At 38.4% G+C, this 18,711-nt stretch overlaps 1 protein-coding gene across 1 annotated transcript; it reads right to left on the bottom strand.

The window, feature by feature from the left end:
* Positions 1-370: 370 nt before the first annotated feature.
* LOC149833187 (protein SIEVE ELEMENT OCCLUSION B-like) lies at positions 371-6,836 on the bottom strand. The gene is made up of 7 exons (XM_090013382.1): positions 6,648-6,836; positions 5,449-5,556; positions 4,735-5,210; positions 4,215-4,324; positions 3,366-3,505; positions 2,255-2,776; positions 371-1,300 (listed from the first exon to the last, which is right to left on the bottom strand). Exons 1-7 carry the CDS (start codon positions 6,834-6,836, stop codon positions 371-373), a joined length of 2,475 nt encoding a protein of 824 aa, XP_089869508.1.
* Between the last annotated feature and the right edge of the window lie 11,875 nt (positions 6,837-18,711).

Genomic DNA, 18,711 nt, shown 5'->3' on the forward strand with positions numbered 1-18,711 from the left:
GTTTTCCAGTTTTTATCTTTCTACACATCATTGGTCGGTCGTTTAGGCGAAAAAAAAAAAAGCTTAAAGATGCCATAATTTTCTACAACCGCATCATAACAGCATAGTTAACGAAATTGATAACCTCAAAGGGAAGGGAAAGCTATGCTATTGAATCACTCTTGAAGCCGAAATCTTCTGGACACAAAGAGGACTGCAAATACAGGTTCCACAAATGGAACTGTGGATACACTCAACAAACAGACAGCAGCATCAATCAACATAAAGAAAATTAAAAAACCCACTCAAACAAATCTATTCATGGCCCCCAAACAGGACCATACTTTCAAAGGCCTTTATTTAGTGGAGAACCCCTGACTGAAAATGGCTACTACAGCAGCATGACTGGTGCTCCAACTAGAACAGCAGGTTGAGGTGTTGGAGCTGCACCTTGGGCAGGAGCCGCAACTTGAGCAGCAGGTGGAGGTGTTGGGGCAGCAACCTGGGCAGCAGTCGCAACTTGAGCAGCAGGTGGAGGTGCTGTAGCTGCAACCGGGGCAGCAGCTGCAACTTGAGCAGCAGGTGGAGGTGTTGGAGCTGCAACCGGGGCAGCAGCCGCAACTTGAGCAACAGGTGGAGGTGTTGGAGCTGCAACCAGGGCAGCAGCCGCAACTTGAGCAGCAGGTGGAGGTGTTGGAGCCGGCGTGCTAACCTGGGCATCACAGCATTGGAAGAGAAGGTACCTCTCCATGACCCGCCTGCATTCGGGGCATGACACATGATGTACTGGACTATGGCTGGGAAGCACAAGCCGAACGCAGTGATCGGCGGTCTTGAGAGGATCCAGTCCATGTTGAACTGCTGCTATGAATCCCTGCCCGGGAATTTTATCCTTCCATGTATCATACTTGCCCACGAGGCTCAAGACCATTGCCCCTTCAGCCTTCACCATGTCAAGAGAGCCTTTGCTTATAATTGCCCAACCATGGGCGCTGTTGCCATATGTGAGCAGGGTGATCACCTCTTCCAATATCTTATCAGCATCCGTGGTCTTTTCGCTGTGCATTTTCGAGTGCAGCATGCTCTCCAGCCTTTTCCAGAAGAACCAAATGCTCTCAAAATTCCAATAGAGGCTCAGATTCTCTTTCTTGATCACATCAATGATCTTCTTCACTGGCATTTGTGGATTGTTCTTTCCCACATATATCATCTCTATGGTGATATTTGCTGCCTTCATAATTTCTTTCATCTTGCTTGTGAACTTCCTGATCCATTCAATGTCCTCTCCTCCATACAAGCAAACGTACTTGCCTTCACTTATCTGTAATTGAAATCAATTTGTTGTTCACAAAATATTTGATGTTCAATTCAGAAACAATGAAAGATGCTTGTGCCTACTCTTAATAAGACCAAAATCAGATATGAGATTCCTTAGTTTGCTTGAGGGTCGGATCCAGTGTGGGGCCTACGCCATATATATCAGAACTTGAGCCATGAGATCCGAGGATCTCCGAGGATCTCCGAGAGAGCAGATCCAGTACTCGGGCCTAGTACTTAACAAGCCACTCGGCCCACACAAAACACAAAAAACTCACCATGTGTAATGTGCACCCATTGCTTGCAGCGACTTGCCAATTTTCATGCAGCGATTTTCTGTGTTTTGTGTGGGCTGAGTACTTATCCGCGTACTCGGCATTGAGTACTGGATCTGCTCTCGATCTTCCGGGCAATAAAATGCACCATAACTGTTTCATGGCATTCAAGCCTTGTCGCAACTTTGAGATCTAGACCAAGGTTGCCAGACTAGAAAGGGGAAGAAGAAGCAAAGAAAGCGAGGAATAAAAAATAATATAAGAATTGAATGAGAATCGAAATGGAACGCAAACAAAAACTAAAATAAAAGTGAGTATTCTTAAATTTTATAATTTTTTAGTGTAAGAATTAAATTTTAACAAAAACTAAAAAAGATGTCAATTTAAAGAAAATGCATGGAAGTGTGTGAGGAAACATATACAAAACAAAAAAAGTAGACTACGAAAATATATAAGAAGAATAGATTAAGTGTGTGAAAAGCATAGGAGAAGCGTGGGAGAATCGAAATTCTTGTCAAGTTTCAGAAGCAAGAGTAAGCGAGTTTCCAGGAAGTAGGCTTCTCACCTATCTAAGAAGCTTATTATAACTCTGATCTAGACTACCTATTGAAGTAATTTCTTGAAATGTAAAAAATTGCTAATTGTCAAAAAAAAAGAGGGTAAAAGATTGCTTAGATGCATACCCATGTAGACAAGCTAATGTCAATGCCATCCACCACAAGCTCTAGCCTCCATGTCTCAGCTTTCCAGAGTGCTTCTTCTCTTGCACTTGAGAAGGGATATGCCAGGGTGCCCCAAATGTACACCATATACAAAGCATTTAGATTTGTGACCTTACCTTGTCCATCCAAAACCACCAAGATAGACTTATTGCTGTATTTCCATTCCTTGCATATGTATCTAACAAATGCTGATTTAGGATGTGGGTGTGGGTATGCAGTATACCATGGCATTTTGGCTGCCAGTTCTGTCAGAGCCTTCCCTTGCTGGTCAATCAGACTAGTGCTGCTGGGTTCCGCGGCATGAACCAGTGGGTCAGCTTGGTCCAGCATGGGAACCCACACAAACTCGTAAGCGCTTTCATAACCGTCTCCTGCATGGGTGGCTTCATAGACTTGGCCAAGAAATGAAAGCTCCTCCGGCATGAACTGTAGGTCTGAAATCAACAGTAGTAGCATCTTTCTTCGCAGAACCTCCACATTTATCTGCAAACAATAGGAAATACAACAATAAAATGTATGTGTATACTTGGTAAGTCCTCCAGTATAGTGCAAGGAGCTTTGATGCTGTGTCTCTCGTATTGAGCTCAGTCACTACTAATATCTTTTCACATCTTGCACTAATTGGAGTTTTTTTTTTTTTTTTGATAATCCAAGGGAAAAACCCTCTATCATTGATATTGGCTGGCCTTCGGTTGGTAAAACCCTTGAGGCCCCCCTGCCCACTGGAGCACACCCAGATTCTACCTTAAGGCAAGGGATGCCACCCACGGGTTTCAAACTTGTGATGTCCTGTCAACTTGGTGACGTTCCCAAGTCACCCCTAACAGATGAGCAGAGCCGTTGTGGGCATCTTGCAGCAAATGGAGTTGTGACAAAGGGTTTAAAGGTCTCAGCAGCCAAAATCTCGTGAGAAATGGAAAATTTTTATAAATCTCGCATTTTTTGCAAAATATGGGTAAGAATAAATAAATTTTAAAAATTAGAAAATAGATTTTATGAAGAAATAAAGGTAAAAAGATGCTTAAGATGTGCATGCATGTAACTTTCAAAATTAGGCTCTACAAATACTGACCTTCTTTTGATGTGAGCGGTGAATGAAGGGGCAGTCATCTTTTGAAGGGAAAATGAGCCTCAAGATCTTCATGTTATCAAGGTGTGGTGTTGCGAATAGATGTTCAATAGCTTGATAAGACTCTGCCTGCCTCTTCTCCTCTGTTAAAATCAATGTCTATGGTAAGTGGAGAGAGAATTCTCATGAATGCCCAATGAGAGGAACCTGCTGTTTAGTTAGGGATGCACAATGAATTGAGCTACTCGATCTTGGCTCACGGCTTGCCTCATTCAAGCTTGACTAAGGCTGGTTCGTGTAAATAAATGAGCCGAGCTCGAGCAAATGCCTAGACTCATTTTTGTAAATAATCTGAGCCTGATCAGTTCCAATCGAGCTCGATTAAGCTCGAGTACGTAGGCTCATTAAATGTCATAATACAGATATTTCGTTGCACAATAGGCAAAAAAAATGTCCTACAGAAGTCGGGAAATTACAAAGAGGTCGCGGGTTTGAATCCTGCGCGCCCCCTCAAAATTTCATTTTTTTCTAATAAGATCAAATGGCTTAAGATGATTCGAGCTTGACCCAAGTTGAGCTTGAACAGCCTAAGCTCGGCTTGAGCTCAGGTCATGTACAGACCTACATTTGGTTAGTAAAATAATGCCTAATATTCTTCAATCTTAGTGCATGTTATGTTGGATCACATGAGATTCACTTTCTCATTTGAATAAAAAGTGAATCTCATTTGTATAAGCAGCCGAACATAAAAAGTAAGATGTGAGAAAGTGAATGCAAATCTAATTTGCCTGAGATTCTGAATCATGTTTTTAAAAGAAACAGCCTAACGTACCCTTGGTGTTCTTTTCTTACCTATGGCATGGCGGCATTTTTCCAGTTGCTTGCTTAGGTGACCGTATATGTTATTCACTTTGAGAGCCAAGCTAGAAAGCTCCCAAGCCTCTGAAGTTGAAGAGAGGTACCTGAACCTAGTGTATATCAGACTGGATTCGATGACGAAAAATGATGTTGCTAATGAAGATAACCATGCAAGTACTAATTTGGGGATCAGATCAAGAACGAATGGTTATATTCAATCCCCAAAAGGAGGGCGGATCAGGTGCGATCGCATTGCGCACTTTAGTGTGCTGCTACAACTGATCCACGCTCCATCTTGCCCAACAGAAGATGGAGGGCGGATCAGGTGCAGCAGCACACTAAAGTGTGCAATGTGATTCCACTTGATCCCTTGTCCCCAAAAAGCGTGTTTGGCTTGGTAAATGTGAGACTGGGGCTCATTGGCATCTCCATAAAGTGAGATGTGCTGTTGGGATGGGATATGACCGAAGAATTGGTTATGTACAATATGACATGATCTGCTCTCATTACTTACTCATGGCTCATGCCAATCAGCCCCATGATTTGAGATGAGGATGTCACAACGCTCTTGATGATCCAATACACTGCAGTTGGGATGTGGGAGGTGGCTGTTGCCAGGGCAGGGGTGTCCAAGGAGATGTAGTCCATGGGCATGTCATTGAACTCGATCATGCACTTTGTGAGGACCAGCAGCGACTTGACCAAGTTGTTCAGGGCCTCGAACCGGGGCTTGAGCGCCCCGACGTGCTCCAACATGTCCGGCAGCTGCTTTAGGAGTGCGACGGACTTGGCTAGGGGGTTGACTGCATGGAGCTGGCCAGTGAGCCAAAACTCCCCGTAGCTCATGGCAAAGGCAGCCAGGGTCAGCACCACCTTTCCGTCCCAGGCAAATTGGCTCAGCATGTTGGTGAGGAGTGCCATTGTTGTTTCATGTGCGTCCACGCTGCCTGAGCACTTGCATGATATCTGTCGCCACAACAACAAGCGAGACTAAGGTTGAGCAGATGCAGCTTGCACCTATGTTTCCCAGCAAATGGACCATGCTCAACCATCTGGAGGGTCGGATTTTCAAAAAAAAACAAAAAGCAAAAATACCTAGTTCTCACTATCGGATTGGCCAAACGATACAGTTCCGATTCCGATACTGACAACATTGATTCAGACCACAATTTTAACAACACTTGTTAAAACTAATGCCCTTAGCCATGGCTCAGTGGGCTGATCATACCTCGCAAGCAATCTTGTGGATGGTGTAAGCCAGTGCGTCCAGAGTAGTATCGATTGTCGTTGCCGTATGAGACTTGTCTTCTGCTGCAACTTCTTGTAATGGAGTGGTCTACATTGCAGTTCAGTGTTAATTTGGTGCAAGGACAAAGTATCAACAGAATAGTAGCAGCAGCAGTTAATAGAGGTTAACTGCATTCTAATCCATCAATGGACCAAGACCCAAAAGAATCAATAAACTAAGGTGCTTTAACAAACGCTACTATGATAATGTTTGTATAAGAATCAAGATCCAAATCTTAACATCTGAACTAGCGCTGATGAATTAGTGCCGATTATGGATCCGAATTCAAGTTGATAATACTGGGTCCTGCAAAAAACAGTTAGATCAATGAAGGTTCTTGCCGGTAAAAAGCATAGATGGGTTGGATTTGACCACTATATATTAGTACAGGGAACTTGCAGAAATATTGATCGGAATCCAAATTCTTGGTCCGGTCTCCGGCTAGGCAAGTTCGAATACACATTCAGATCATTTTAAGATCCTTATCCGAAAATAAATTATCGGGTATTCATTTTACATGGTGATGAAAATAAATTATCGGGTATTCATTTTACATGGTGATGAGAAAATCACTAATGAAACATGCTGATCTTCATGAAAGTAAATCAGGTCGTGTTGAACAATGGGGTCTCCGCTTGTCTGGTAGGACCAGCTAGTGCACGTCACCTTGTGTTGGGATGTTGCAGGTTCAAAACCCAATGGTATAGTTGTATAATCGATAGGGGTCTAACTAACCCCAGCTTGCCTTTAAAAAAAAAAAACAGGTTGTAATGTATACAAATGATTGCCCGTTATATTCAATCCTCACCACACATCTCACTTCGGAACCATGAGAATGGGGCACATGCAGATCTCCATCGAGTGAGACGTGTGGTGGAGATTGAACATAACCAAGGAATCGGTTTATATACAATATGACCTTGATCTGCTCTCAATCTAGGCTCTCTTCTCTTCTCACTTTGGTTAGATACAGCCTATATAGAAGTCATTGAAAGTTAAACCGGCAAAACAGTGTCTTTTCACTGGTAGGCTCTGTAAGGGCTTGGGTGTTGGTGAGCCCACTCAGAGATTACCTGCTTCTGTGGGGAACTTTGTTCGTCAGGAAAACTATAAGGAACTTAAATTAAGAGAGGTCTTACTATGAATACAGTGGGTGCAGCAAGGCTGAAGATGTCCTCGACGACGGCAAGCACCGGCTTGACATCGAACACCCTTAGGCTGTCTGCCTTGTGAGTCTCCTTCACCATCCTCGTTATTTCAGCATCGTAGGAGGCAGCAAATAATTGCCGGCCGTACCTGGCTGGCTGCAGCACCAGCTTGTGCGCCATGTTTTTCTTCTTTCTTTTGAGCTTGTGCACTCAAACAAGGGTTGTGATAGCCTTGATGAATAGGCATGGAATGGGGGAAACGTTTATATAGTGAAGAAAAAGTGAGTAAAGGCAAGTGAATCAACTTCCTTGCTTCTTAGCAGGGTTATTTCTCTTCTGTTGGGGGGGCCACGTTGGTGTGCTTTACTTCAAGATCTCGTCCCATCAACCTTTACCTTTTGGGAATTTTACATTTAACCACCTAAATCTGTGAGAAAGTTACGTTTAATTCGCCTGTATTTCAAAACTTTTGGAATAGGCACCTGAGTTTTTTGTATATTGCTCATATGATCGCTTTAGGCTACTTTTTTTTTTTGTCATTTGGCTGCTCCAGTTGATTTATTGAAGCTACACTTTAGTCATTTCTGTTTTAAAATTATTGAATGTCTATTATACTTAAGGCTAAATAAGTATCCATTCTTTTAAACCATTGAATGTTTACTTTTTTTTGTTGTAGTACAGTTAAGTAAATCAGTAACTTTAAGCATTTTCTACGAGGAATAAGGGTCGGAGAGAAGACGAAGAGGGGACGCCTGAAAAAGTTTTCCAGTTAAACATAATTTTGGCATCGGTTTGGCAATTAAACATAAAATTCACTTATCTTTTTCATCTCTGAATTTGGTAATAAAGAGTAAACAAACTGTCCTTTTCTCTTTGGAGGGTAGATCAGGTCACATTGTATAGAACCTGGGTTATATTCAATCCCCACTGCACATCCACTTGGGATCGGTGAGAGTGGGGCCTATGCACATCTCCATCAGGTGAGATGCATGGTTGGGATTGAATACGACCAATGAATTGGTTTCTACAATAGGAACCAGACTTTTTGGTCTAATTCATATGCACTCAAACTTGTTAAGGTTTTCCAATTCCGCACCAAAGTTTTTACTTGGGTCAAGCAAATGACATTCCAGTGTTGCCGTCAATAACTTTTATTATTTTTCTATAAAAATAACCAATTTATCCATACATTTAGAGATAAACCCTGTTAATATGAAAAGGCCTTTTTGTTAAGATACTTTTCCCCCTCTCTCTCTCTCTCAAGTAAGACTATATTAACACGGATCCCAAATGCTGCATGACACCCAGTTGCCTCTATAAAAAAAACGTTGGCATATACAATCTCTCTCTCTCTCCTTAATGTTTTGATTGCATGACCTACCTAAGCTGATGACCCTCCTACTTTTTTGCCATTAAATTCTGATAACTTACTTTCCTAAGCTACAAGTGGTATAAAAGATATTTTTCTTCTAATATTTTTCATATTTATTTTTATTAAAACAATAATTTTTTTAGATATAACAATATTATTTATTAATCATATTTTTTGCTGTAATAAAATTTTTAGTATAATCTTTACTTATCTAAGCCCGGCCATATGGACAAACCGCTATAATGTGCTAGTCTATAGTAAAAGCAAAACATTAAGTAAAGGTAAAAATAACAATTTTAATCAAAGGGAAGCTATAAGGGTAAAATAGTAGCTTTAGAACAACAGTTAGTGCTAACCCAAAGAACTAATGACATTTCCTAAATGGGGGCATTTGATTAACAGTGACAAACTTTTGGTGAGTAATTGAAAGACCCCAAAAGTTTGGTGTGCATATGAACTAAACCCAAAACTTTGTAGGGTATTTGAAAATTTCCCTACACAATATGATTTTATCGGCCACTTTTCTTTATAAGGTGTTCTTTGGCGTTGTAGGGAATGATAGGCATGAGGTTATGATTAGGGGTGTCAACGGGTAGGGTTTTGTTAAGACCCAGGTGAAACCAGACTTGGATCAGATTTTTGGGTATGGTATCTAGTCTGGACTTGGGTCTAATCAGGTCTACTATAAGAGAAACCATACCAGGACCCGATAAGAACTACGTGAACCAGACTCGGTAAAATAATATTTTTTATCATTTTTATATTGAAAATTTATGAATCTTAATCGGAACTCAGGTTGGGCCCGAGTCTGGTATAAAATTTCACAAACTATACCCAGATCCATGTATTAATCGGATTTTCAGGTCCGGACCCGGGTCTTAATCAAGTCTTCTTATTTGTCACCATATACCCGGACCCTATAGGGTTTGGTTCGGGTAAAACCGACCCATTGTGTAAAACCCGCAAATTTTTAATAATTATCAAAATAAATAAATATTACCATTCTTGAAAATAAATACGATAAAGTGATATAGAGTCGATCCAAATGGATTTTGTATCCAAACTGAATCTAATGAATCCAGGATTTTGGATTCGGATACGATGTATGGATTCAGATCTTGGATGGATCTGAAACCCGATTAAAATTCAAATTTTAGTTTTCAATTACAACTAAATCCGTAAAGCACTTTTCTAAAGTTTCATCTCTTGCGAATATCGCCCTCGTTATGACCATATCCGATTGATATACGCTTTCCAGTAATTCACATGAAATAATGAGTTTTTTTCCTCGTTTGGGTCCCAAATTCAGGGATTGACTAATCTTAGATTTTATAAATTTGACTTATGATTCTCGGAAATTGATTCCTCATAAATAGTACTCTTGCCACGTCGTGCATCTTACGCGAGTTCGGACCTTGCTCATCAATAAGATATATATATATATATATATATATATATATATATATATATTTTTTTTTTTTTTAAAAAATTCTCGTAACCATACGAGAAAATCCATCCACTGAGACCCAACCCATGCCCAAAGGATAATAAGTCAGGAGACAAGACAAGAAGAGATGTCTCAGGTTCGAAACCCCCGGTTGCGGAAAAAAAAATGTGAAAACGTCAATTTCAGGGATTTAGACGGATTGTCATAATAGGATAAAAAAAATTTAGCTGCAAGAAGGGGCAACTAAAAAGTTGTTGGAGCAGTGGTTTGAATGGTTGATTTGCAGGGAAGAGAACTTAGGTTCAAATCCCTTGATTGCAAGAACGTTTTTGCTAAAGAAAATGTTTTATTAATAAAAGCCATTCCACCATAACGAGGTTAAATACATTTTGGCTGCAAGGATTTGCAACGAAACAAACAATAGTGCGCTGGTGGGGCTCGTTATACCTTAAGGAAGAGAACCCATGTTCAAATCCCCTTGTGTGTCGGGTTGTTTTTGAAAAAAAAAAAACAAGTTAATTCATTTTTTTGGAATTTCTATTTGAAATTCGAAATGGAAGTTAATGTAAACATTAATGAGGAGTGGGCGAAAAAAAAAATTATAGAAAGGAGGCTGAACGGTTGGGCCATAGTGGAAGCCCAACCGTCCACTTTGAAAAGAACACCCCCTTCCACATTTTTGAAATGGAAAGGTGGTGATTCAAGAAAAATTATGAGGGCTCATAAATCCTCATTTAGGAGGTTCTTAAAAAAAAGAAAAACCCAACTCTTTGGAAAAGGGGCCCTTCCCACGATTTTCGAAATGGGAAGGAGGAGGTTTCAAAGAGATATTAATGTCTCCCACGTTTCTGAAGTATTGAGAGTTTCAAAACCTCAATTAAGGAGGTCGGTTACACATAAGATGTCAATTTGGGAAAAACCCACCAAAACGTCTACAAGAGGTCAAATATAATTTCGTTGCAAAGATATACAACGAAATTGAATATGGTGCACTGGTGGGGCTCGTTACTCTTTGTAGAAGAGGACCCTAGTTTAAATCCCCTTGGTGTACCGAGGATATTTTTTTTGGAAATACTTTATAACCAACGGATTTTTTTTTAGTAACTCTTCATTAAAGTAACTTTAATAGGAAAACATGTTTTCAAGGTAAGATGGGCTGGGCGTTTTTCCCAAATGGGAAGCCCAACCAAGAGCATTGAATAGGGCTCTTGGAATTCAATTGGGGAGGTTGGACGTTTTTTTGTAAGTAAATAAAAAAAACGGAAACCATAAAGGGGTTTACAAAAAACGAGTCTAAAAAAAAAAAGGCTCTTTTGCTTTCTCTCCCGAGGTTCCCTTGTCAACCGAGTTGCAGCATTCTCCTTCACATTTTTCTCCACCTCCATTACTTCTGGCGAGAAGCTTGCATGAGCTCATTCAACGCACGAACCACCATTGATTTCGGTGAGGCGTTAGTGCGGAAAGACCGGACGTCCACTAGGGAACAAACCATTCATCTTCGGATTCGCATCTTCAACAAAGTAAGGGCATTGTATTTTTATGCATGTGTTGGTGCCATGGAACAAGTATGGTGTGGATCACCTTGTTATCAGCCATGCTTAGGGCTGAAGTAGTTCAAACAGAATATATATATATATATATATATATATTTGAGTGAACGTCTATGAGGTCCTCAAAATGTTGCTAGCATATTTCGTATGCATATCCGCAGTTAACAAAGATGCATTTTTTTCTGTAATAGCTGATCTATTATTTGTGTAGTAAGGGAAAAAACAAACAAACAAATAAACAAACCTCTATGAGCTCTCAGTATGATGCACCAGATTGTTCATGTGTGTTATCTGTATGTTGTGTAACTATTGGACAGAAGATTGAAAACAAACCAAAATTCTAACTTTTGTGGAAATTCTTGTACTGTAGCAATGTTTTGCAATAGCACATCAACTTATTTCTTTGATGTTAGGTGTAGATTTAACCTCGGTTCTAATTAATGGATGAGATTGCAATCCCTGTGCAACACATCGATATTTCTTGGCCTGTTGTCTAATTGAGACATTTTAACCCTGATTTATTGCAGACTTGGGAGTGTTGCATGAACTTTATGGTGCCTATAATCGAGACATCATAAACTCCTGCGTCATTCCTGATTCGGGAGTGTGACACGAACTTTATGTTGTTGTTTTTTTGTATTTTCAATGCCTTTGGATATGGCCGAAAAAAAAAATTCAGCATGCAAGATATTGCAATTTTGAAATTTGTTGATTGTATATGCTCATTGTTAGGTGCCTTCAAATTGTATTTGTGCTATATTTACGTTAAGTCTGGTTCTGCTATAATTTGTTTATTTTTCACTTTGCCATCACATTGCCATAGCATGCAATTGTGACATGACTATGATTTAAGCAATGTGTAGTATCTGTTATAACCAATCTTACAATGAACACCCAATTCCATTATCGTATTCATCTTGATAGGCGTCATTTCAGCCTTCACATTGTAGCAGATTTGAGCACTGCAAGCATATTTATTGTTTGAACTGAGGGTTTATCCGTCTTACTAGTTTTTTTTCTGGCACTCTAGTTTGTATCTTTGGCAATTCAGACAAGTCATCTTGGTGGTTGTAAGTTCTTATAAAGAGGTGTAAAGAAAGTAGCAATAATCATAATCATCCAAGTTTTTTTTGAGTTTGGGAACACAATTATCATCCGTACATTTTGATTGAGGTCTGAGTGCCAAACAACTAGACATAGATTTAACATGGTATCTAGGAGTGTACACAGGGGGAGTATTGTGAGTCTTTGAAATTGGTGATTTTTCAAATGGGAAATGCTTATACAATATGGAGAGTTGATGCATTGTTTAGACAACGGTTGACTCACAATGTTAATCCTATTGAGAACTCTTGTATGATCAAGTTATTTTCATAATATATATATATATATATATATATATATATATATATATATATATATATATATATATACATATATATGAGCCACTTGGATGAATTTGGTAATGGCTTTTGTGAACAATTTCAACCAAACATATGAAGTTCACCAGAAATTTGACTGTTTATTCAGAGTAAATCAACTTGTTCAAGTCTCTGAGTTGTTATAATAGTGTACAATTTTGTTTATCTCATCAGATCTCTATTGTAGTTTTGACATTAATTTGCTCAACTTGGATGTGTGAACTTTCAGCGTTCACCATGGTGTTGAATCCAAGTTGTTGAACTTTAAAATTTAGGACCCGGTTACACTGATTGTTCCAGAGTTGTGTCAAGTTCAATATCTTTGAGCCCTTTTCTATTATCTTTTTGGATTTCTCTGTTCATGTCTGGATTGTTCGTCATCATCTTCATCATAATGATCATGATCATTACCATGATTGTCAATTTTGTTGTTAGCGACAACAATGATAACGATGATGAAGATCTATATACAAATTGTTTTGAATCTTCTTCTATTGCTAATGAAATGTGTTTCAAAGCATACGTATAGATCGTCTAAATGTTGTTTTTAATTCTTGTGTAAGATCAAGTATGGACTGTCTAATGATGTTATATGCAAAATTTTATTTCTAGTTATCATTTTATATAGAAAATTTGTTAGGCATTCTTCTTAACTACTAAAATATGTTTGGAGGCATACATATAAACCATCTACATGTTTCTTTTATACGATTAAGGTATGGACTGTCTAACGATGGTATATGCTAAGTGGTCCAGAGTGTACTTCAAACAAATGTTTGGATTACCATGGCGCATGAAACATGTATTATCAAGCAATAAAAAATGTTCAATGATCGATATCCTGAAATCATGGATTTTGGTATAGAGAATATATATATATATATATATATATATATATATATATATATATATATATATATATATAATACAATATTTTGTGAGACAAATGGCCTATGAATAAGATATTCATGCCAAACATAGTTTACATACGTAATTGCCATATGAAGGTTACAACCAAGCTTTTAACACATGAATAGCCTATGGCTAAATGTATAAGTTTGGTATAATTGCACAAATAAGAGATAACTACAAAGGACACAATGGTGCAAATTGAAACTGAGCATGTCAAATCCTTGTGATGCCTTATGGGCACTTACAATGCTATGTGAATTACCTATACTGGAATTGGGATTGTATGTTAGGACAGGTTTACGTGTCAGTTGATCTAGGTTTGCATAATAAAGGACATTGTCATGTCATGATCATGTGAAAGATCAAAAAATGAGCTTGCGGTCTTACGGGACCATCGTAGTGCCATACGAGCACATATGAAAAGTTGTACTTGTGACATGCCTTATGAGTGCATGGTCAGTGGGGTATAAAACATACACCCGAGCTCAGAAATGAATTTTTTTAAAAATACTTAAGTACAAGTACCCGACTCATAGTTGAGCCAAAATTATGAGAAATTGTGGTTGGTGCCTATGAGGCATTCGATGGATAATGTGCATACACTGATATCACCTCGAGTGTGGGTTGGGATTTTGGAAATCCTCTGTGGTGCAATGACTTGCACATAAGAATAAATAAAATAGAAGATATGCACACATAACCTAAATGTGGGATTCTGGGTATACCTGAAAGACGGTATATGTTACCAATTTTCTGGGACACTGGGTATACCTGAAAACGGTATATGTTACTGGTTTCCTAGGGCTCTGGGTACACCTGAAAGACGATGTATGTTACTGGACCCATGGTCTACCTTGGAGAGGGTAGATGGTACAAACTCCGTGGGACATTGTAGTTTTGTGAGAGCGAGGCGTCTCACCCGGTCCCCAGTCCTTGGAGTTAGGGGGGGTAGGACTACCAATTCGTCCTATGTGGTAGATCCAAGACTTCTGCAGAAGTACAGGGTGCATCCTAATTCTAGTTTTAGCCATTAGGGAGTACTCTCTCGATCGTGAACCGTCCCCTTTGGATATTTGTATGACTAGTCACACGGGTTATAAAATAATAGACCCTCGTGTGGTCTCGGTCCGCTACGATGTCGAATGCATGTGCGTACCCACAGGGTAATTAACAAGATGAAACATAAAGTTAGTACATTCAGAAAAAAATCTTCAAGTAGTTGCATACTGCTTGATGTTGAAACTGTTGAAGTAAGTTGTGACTCATGTAGTGCATGATTCAAATTAGTTTTCCGTTACATCGAAATTGTGATAACTGATGAATGATGTGTTGAATGTTGATGTTTGTGCTTTATACACACTTTACATGAATTGCTTTAGTTAACTCAGGTATACATCCTCATTAGTTTCAAAGTTATTATTGCTTATATAAATATGGTTCATGCATATGATGTATCATGCTTTGATGTTGATGGAAATTAATCATGAAATAATTAACTTTAGTGACTTGTACATTTATCACTTATTAAATGGTTATTAGTTTTATCTAAACATGTTGCACATATACTTGTACACATGACACTGTGCACATTCATATGGATATTATGCTTCTTACTCAGACGTGGTAGTCTGACTCCTTCTGAATTATTATTTTCAGGAAAATAGTATGGCGAGCAATTGCGGTCGTCACTGCGGACAGTGCCATGTGACCATATCTTCTTCGAATGTCTTGAGGATTTCTGATTTATAATAATATCTCAAGTTGTAAATGATAACTTGTAGTATTTCAATGCAAAAATTTATTTTACTTAAACGCCTTGAGTCTGTGCTATTACTTGTAACCCGCCCAAATAATTTGACTAAGGATTTAATAAAGCTTTTCCACTGTTGTTTAGAAAAAAAAATTATTCCAAAATTTTCAAGTTAAATATTTGGGGCGTTACACATTGACACCCCTAGTTATGATACATGGAAGGCAAGTTGCTTTTCTCTTTTTTCATTTGTAAGCTATGACACATGAACACGGCTAAAAGGACACAACATGTGTTGCTTTTGTGTAGTTCTCTATTAAGAGTGTGCACACTAATTAGGGTTGATCTATTGATGTAAGGTACTCGGTCTAATCACTGACAGCCATGCTCTCTGGCCCTATTTTAAAGAAGGGGGTACATTAGGATGTGTCTTTCTGGATTGGACAATAGTAAGAAATAAAATGGTGTGCACAATAAGAATTATCCAAAAAAAAGTAAAGATGAGAGAAGAGAGTCCTGTAAATCAAGAAGCTATCTGCAACAATGGTCAAATCACGTTGAGATAATCTAGGAAACGTAATGTATCTATTTTAGAAGGATAAGATCTTAACAAAAGGAGATTTAGAAAAATGTTGAAGTAAATCTCTGATTTTTGTAAACTCTTGCATATATCAGTTGTTCTAAGAGAACCCACATGTTGAATGAGTGGTAAATCTTGTCATGAATGTAGGTGACCCCAGCACCGAACCACATAAATATCAGTGTCTCTTTCTCTTGTCATGTTCTATGTTTTATTGTTTACATGGTATCAGAGCAGAGCACCTGGTGAGCTTCTCATTTCCTCTCTTTGTGCATGTCTGGTTCACTCTTCGTCATGGCTGCAGAATTGACAAGTTCGATCAAGTATCCATATCTATTCAATTTGAATGTCACCAACTTTGTGTCACTCGAGCTCAATCACAACAATTTTCTATTGTGGCAAACTCATCTTTTTGGTCTTATTGAGAGTTAGGATATGGTAGGTTTTCTTGATGGTGAATATCTGATGCCACCTCCGACTATCCAAAACAGCAACATCTAAGCTAGAGTATGTAGTACAGAGGAAATCTGATTGTTTGTTGCATGAGTAGATAACTGGGACCCTCACTGAAGAAGTGCTTGGCATTATCGTGTGTCTTCAAATGTTGTGAGAGGTATGGAATGCCTTGACAACCTCGTTTGCTCATGTCTCTAAAAAGCGTGAGTTCCTTTTTGTCCAAAAATTGCAACTTCATCACAAAAATGAATTATTAATGGTTGATTATATAAAAAAATTCAAGAATGTATGCAATGAACTTGCAGCTATAGGCAAGCCAATGGATGATGACACTAAAGTTTTTTGGCTGCTAAATGGACTTGGATGTCGCTATGAATCATTTGTAACAATGACGTTGAAACCATTCATCCCTTCGTATGAGTTAGTAGTTGGTTTGTTGCAAAGTCATCAGACCAAACGTGATCTTCATGCTAATGATGGTATTAGTTTTCATGTTGCTTTTGTGGGACAAAAGACTGGGTATCAGAATTATCGATATCCCAATAAAAAACAACAACAATTTAATTCCAAGGGTCGTGAGTTTACCCAAGCTGGGCAAACCATTAATCAGAAAAATCAATTAGGTCCCAAGAACAATGGCCAAGGGTCAAAACAAAATCAGAATAAGGAGAAAGGAATGATTTGTCAAATCTGTAATAAGTCAAATCATAGTGCGATCAATAGTTGGCATCAATTTAATCAGGCGTTTTAAGCAAAAGATATCCCACAGGCTCCTGCTACCCTAAAGGTGCCAGAAGGATAAGATAATGCTTTGTTCCCAAACACAAGAGCTACTGCCCATATCACCTCATATTCAAGTAAACTCGTTAATCTTAATAGATATTATGGTTCAGAAAAAATATGATTGGTGATGGTTCTACTCTTGAAATTGCTCATACCAGTACTGCAATTTTGAATGTTGGAAATCAATGCTTAAAAGTGGAAAATGTTATTGTTGTTTCTGAGATTAAGAAGAATTTAATTTCAGTTAGTCAATTGACTTCTGACATATCATATTCTTTTGAGTTTTTGGCTAAAGGTTTTTTTGGTAAAGGACAAGATCAGCAACAAGGTGGTGATAATGAGTAATAGAATTGGAGGGCGCTATGGTGTCACCTCAAAAAATAAGAAGTTTTTTATTCTTCTTGATTCAGATTAGTCAATAAGGACATGTGACACTCAAGGCTTGATCATCCTAATATGAGTTGATAGATTTTTTGGCGAAGCATAGATGAATTGAGATAACTTCACAAAGGCAAACAACTTCTATTTGCCCAATCTATCAAATGGGTAAAATGAGTAGGTTACCTTTTCTCTCAATTGATGAACATTGCTCCAAATCATTTGGCAAGATTCATTGTGACTTATGAGGGGTCAACGCCCATATCTTTGGTTTAAATTTTAAGATTTTATGCTATTTTTGTTGATAAATATTCGCATTTTACTTGGTTTTATCTTATGAAGGCCAAATCTGAACTCACGATAAAATTTATTGAGTTCTATAATTTGATTTGAAAAGAAAATCAAGATTTTTCAAACGGATGAATGGGGAGAGTTTAACAACAAAGAGTTGAAAAAAAAATTAAAAGGCAAAGGCATTAGGCATATTAAGGCATGTCCTAAGACACTTGAACAAAATGGAATGGTTGAACGCAAACATCGTTTCATAAATGAATTGGGATTGACTACGATTTTTCATAGCAACCTCCCTACTCGATTTTGGGTAGAACCCTTTTCTACTGCAGTTTGGTTGATCAATTGATTACAATCACCCACTCTCAATATAAAATCTCCTTTTGAGCTTCTCCTAATGAAGGAGCCTGATTATTCTTGCTTAAGATCCTTTGGTTGTCGATGCTTTCCATATATCACGGAGTACACCAAAAATAAATTTGAACCACGATCATTGCCATGTGTTTTTTAGGATACAGTGAGTTTCATAAAGGGTACCGTTGTTTGTATCCTCCTTCTGGTCATGTATTTGTGTCGAGGCATGTGGTGTTTGATGAGAATGCCATCCCATATCGGCAACCATAGTGTCTAATAAAGAGCTGGTGAGTTTTCTTGATTTCAACAGTTGCCATTGCCCGAATAACAAAGTTGAACCTCCTACAGATAATCGTCAGTTTGATAGTTTTCAAGAGAATCCTTTAAATTTGATTAATGAAAATCAAATCATCTCTTCAAATTCGGGTGATCAAGAATGTATTCAACCTAATGTTCAAGACAACACTTCCAATCCTAGTGACAATGAGACAAGTTCTCATAGATAGGGTGTTGAGACTCAACCCAAACATATAGACCAAAACATGCAGCCTGATGATCCAAGTGCTAAAATTCAGCCTAATACTCTCGATGTTTATCATATGGTTACTCGATCTAAAGAAGGAATCATAAAGCCAAATCCAAATTAATTATTTTTTGGCCTTGTCAATTCCTTTAGAACCAAAAAGTTTGACTGAAGCCTTAAAGAATCTTGGATGGTGTCAAGCCATGGAAGAAGAACTCAAAGCTTTGCATCAAAATGG

Source organism: Nuphar pumila, chromosome 7, assembly GCF_984573655.1.
Source record: "Nuphar pumila chromosome 7, dmNupPumi1.hap1.1, whole genome shotgun sequence".
NCBI classification, from domain to species: domain Eukaryota; kingdom Viridiplantae; phylum Streptophyta; class Magnoliopsida; order Nymphaeales; family Nymphaeaceae; genus Nuphar; species Nuphar pumila.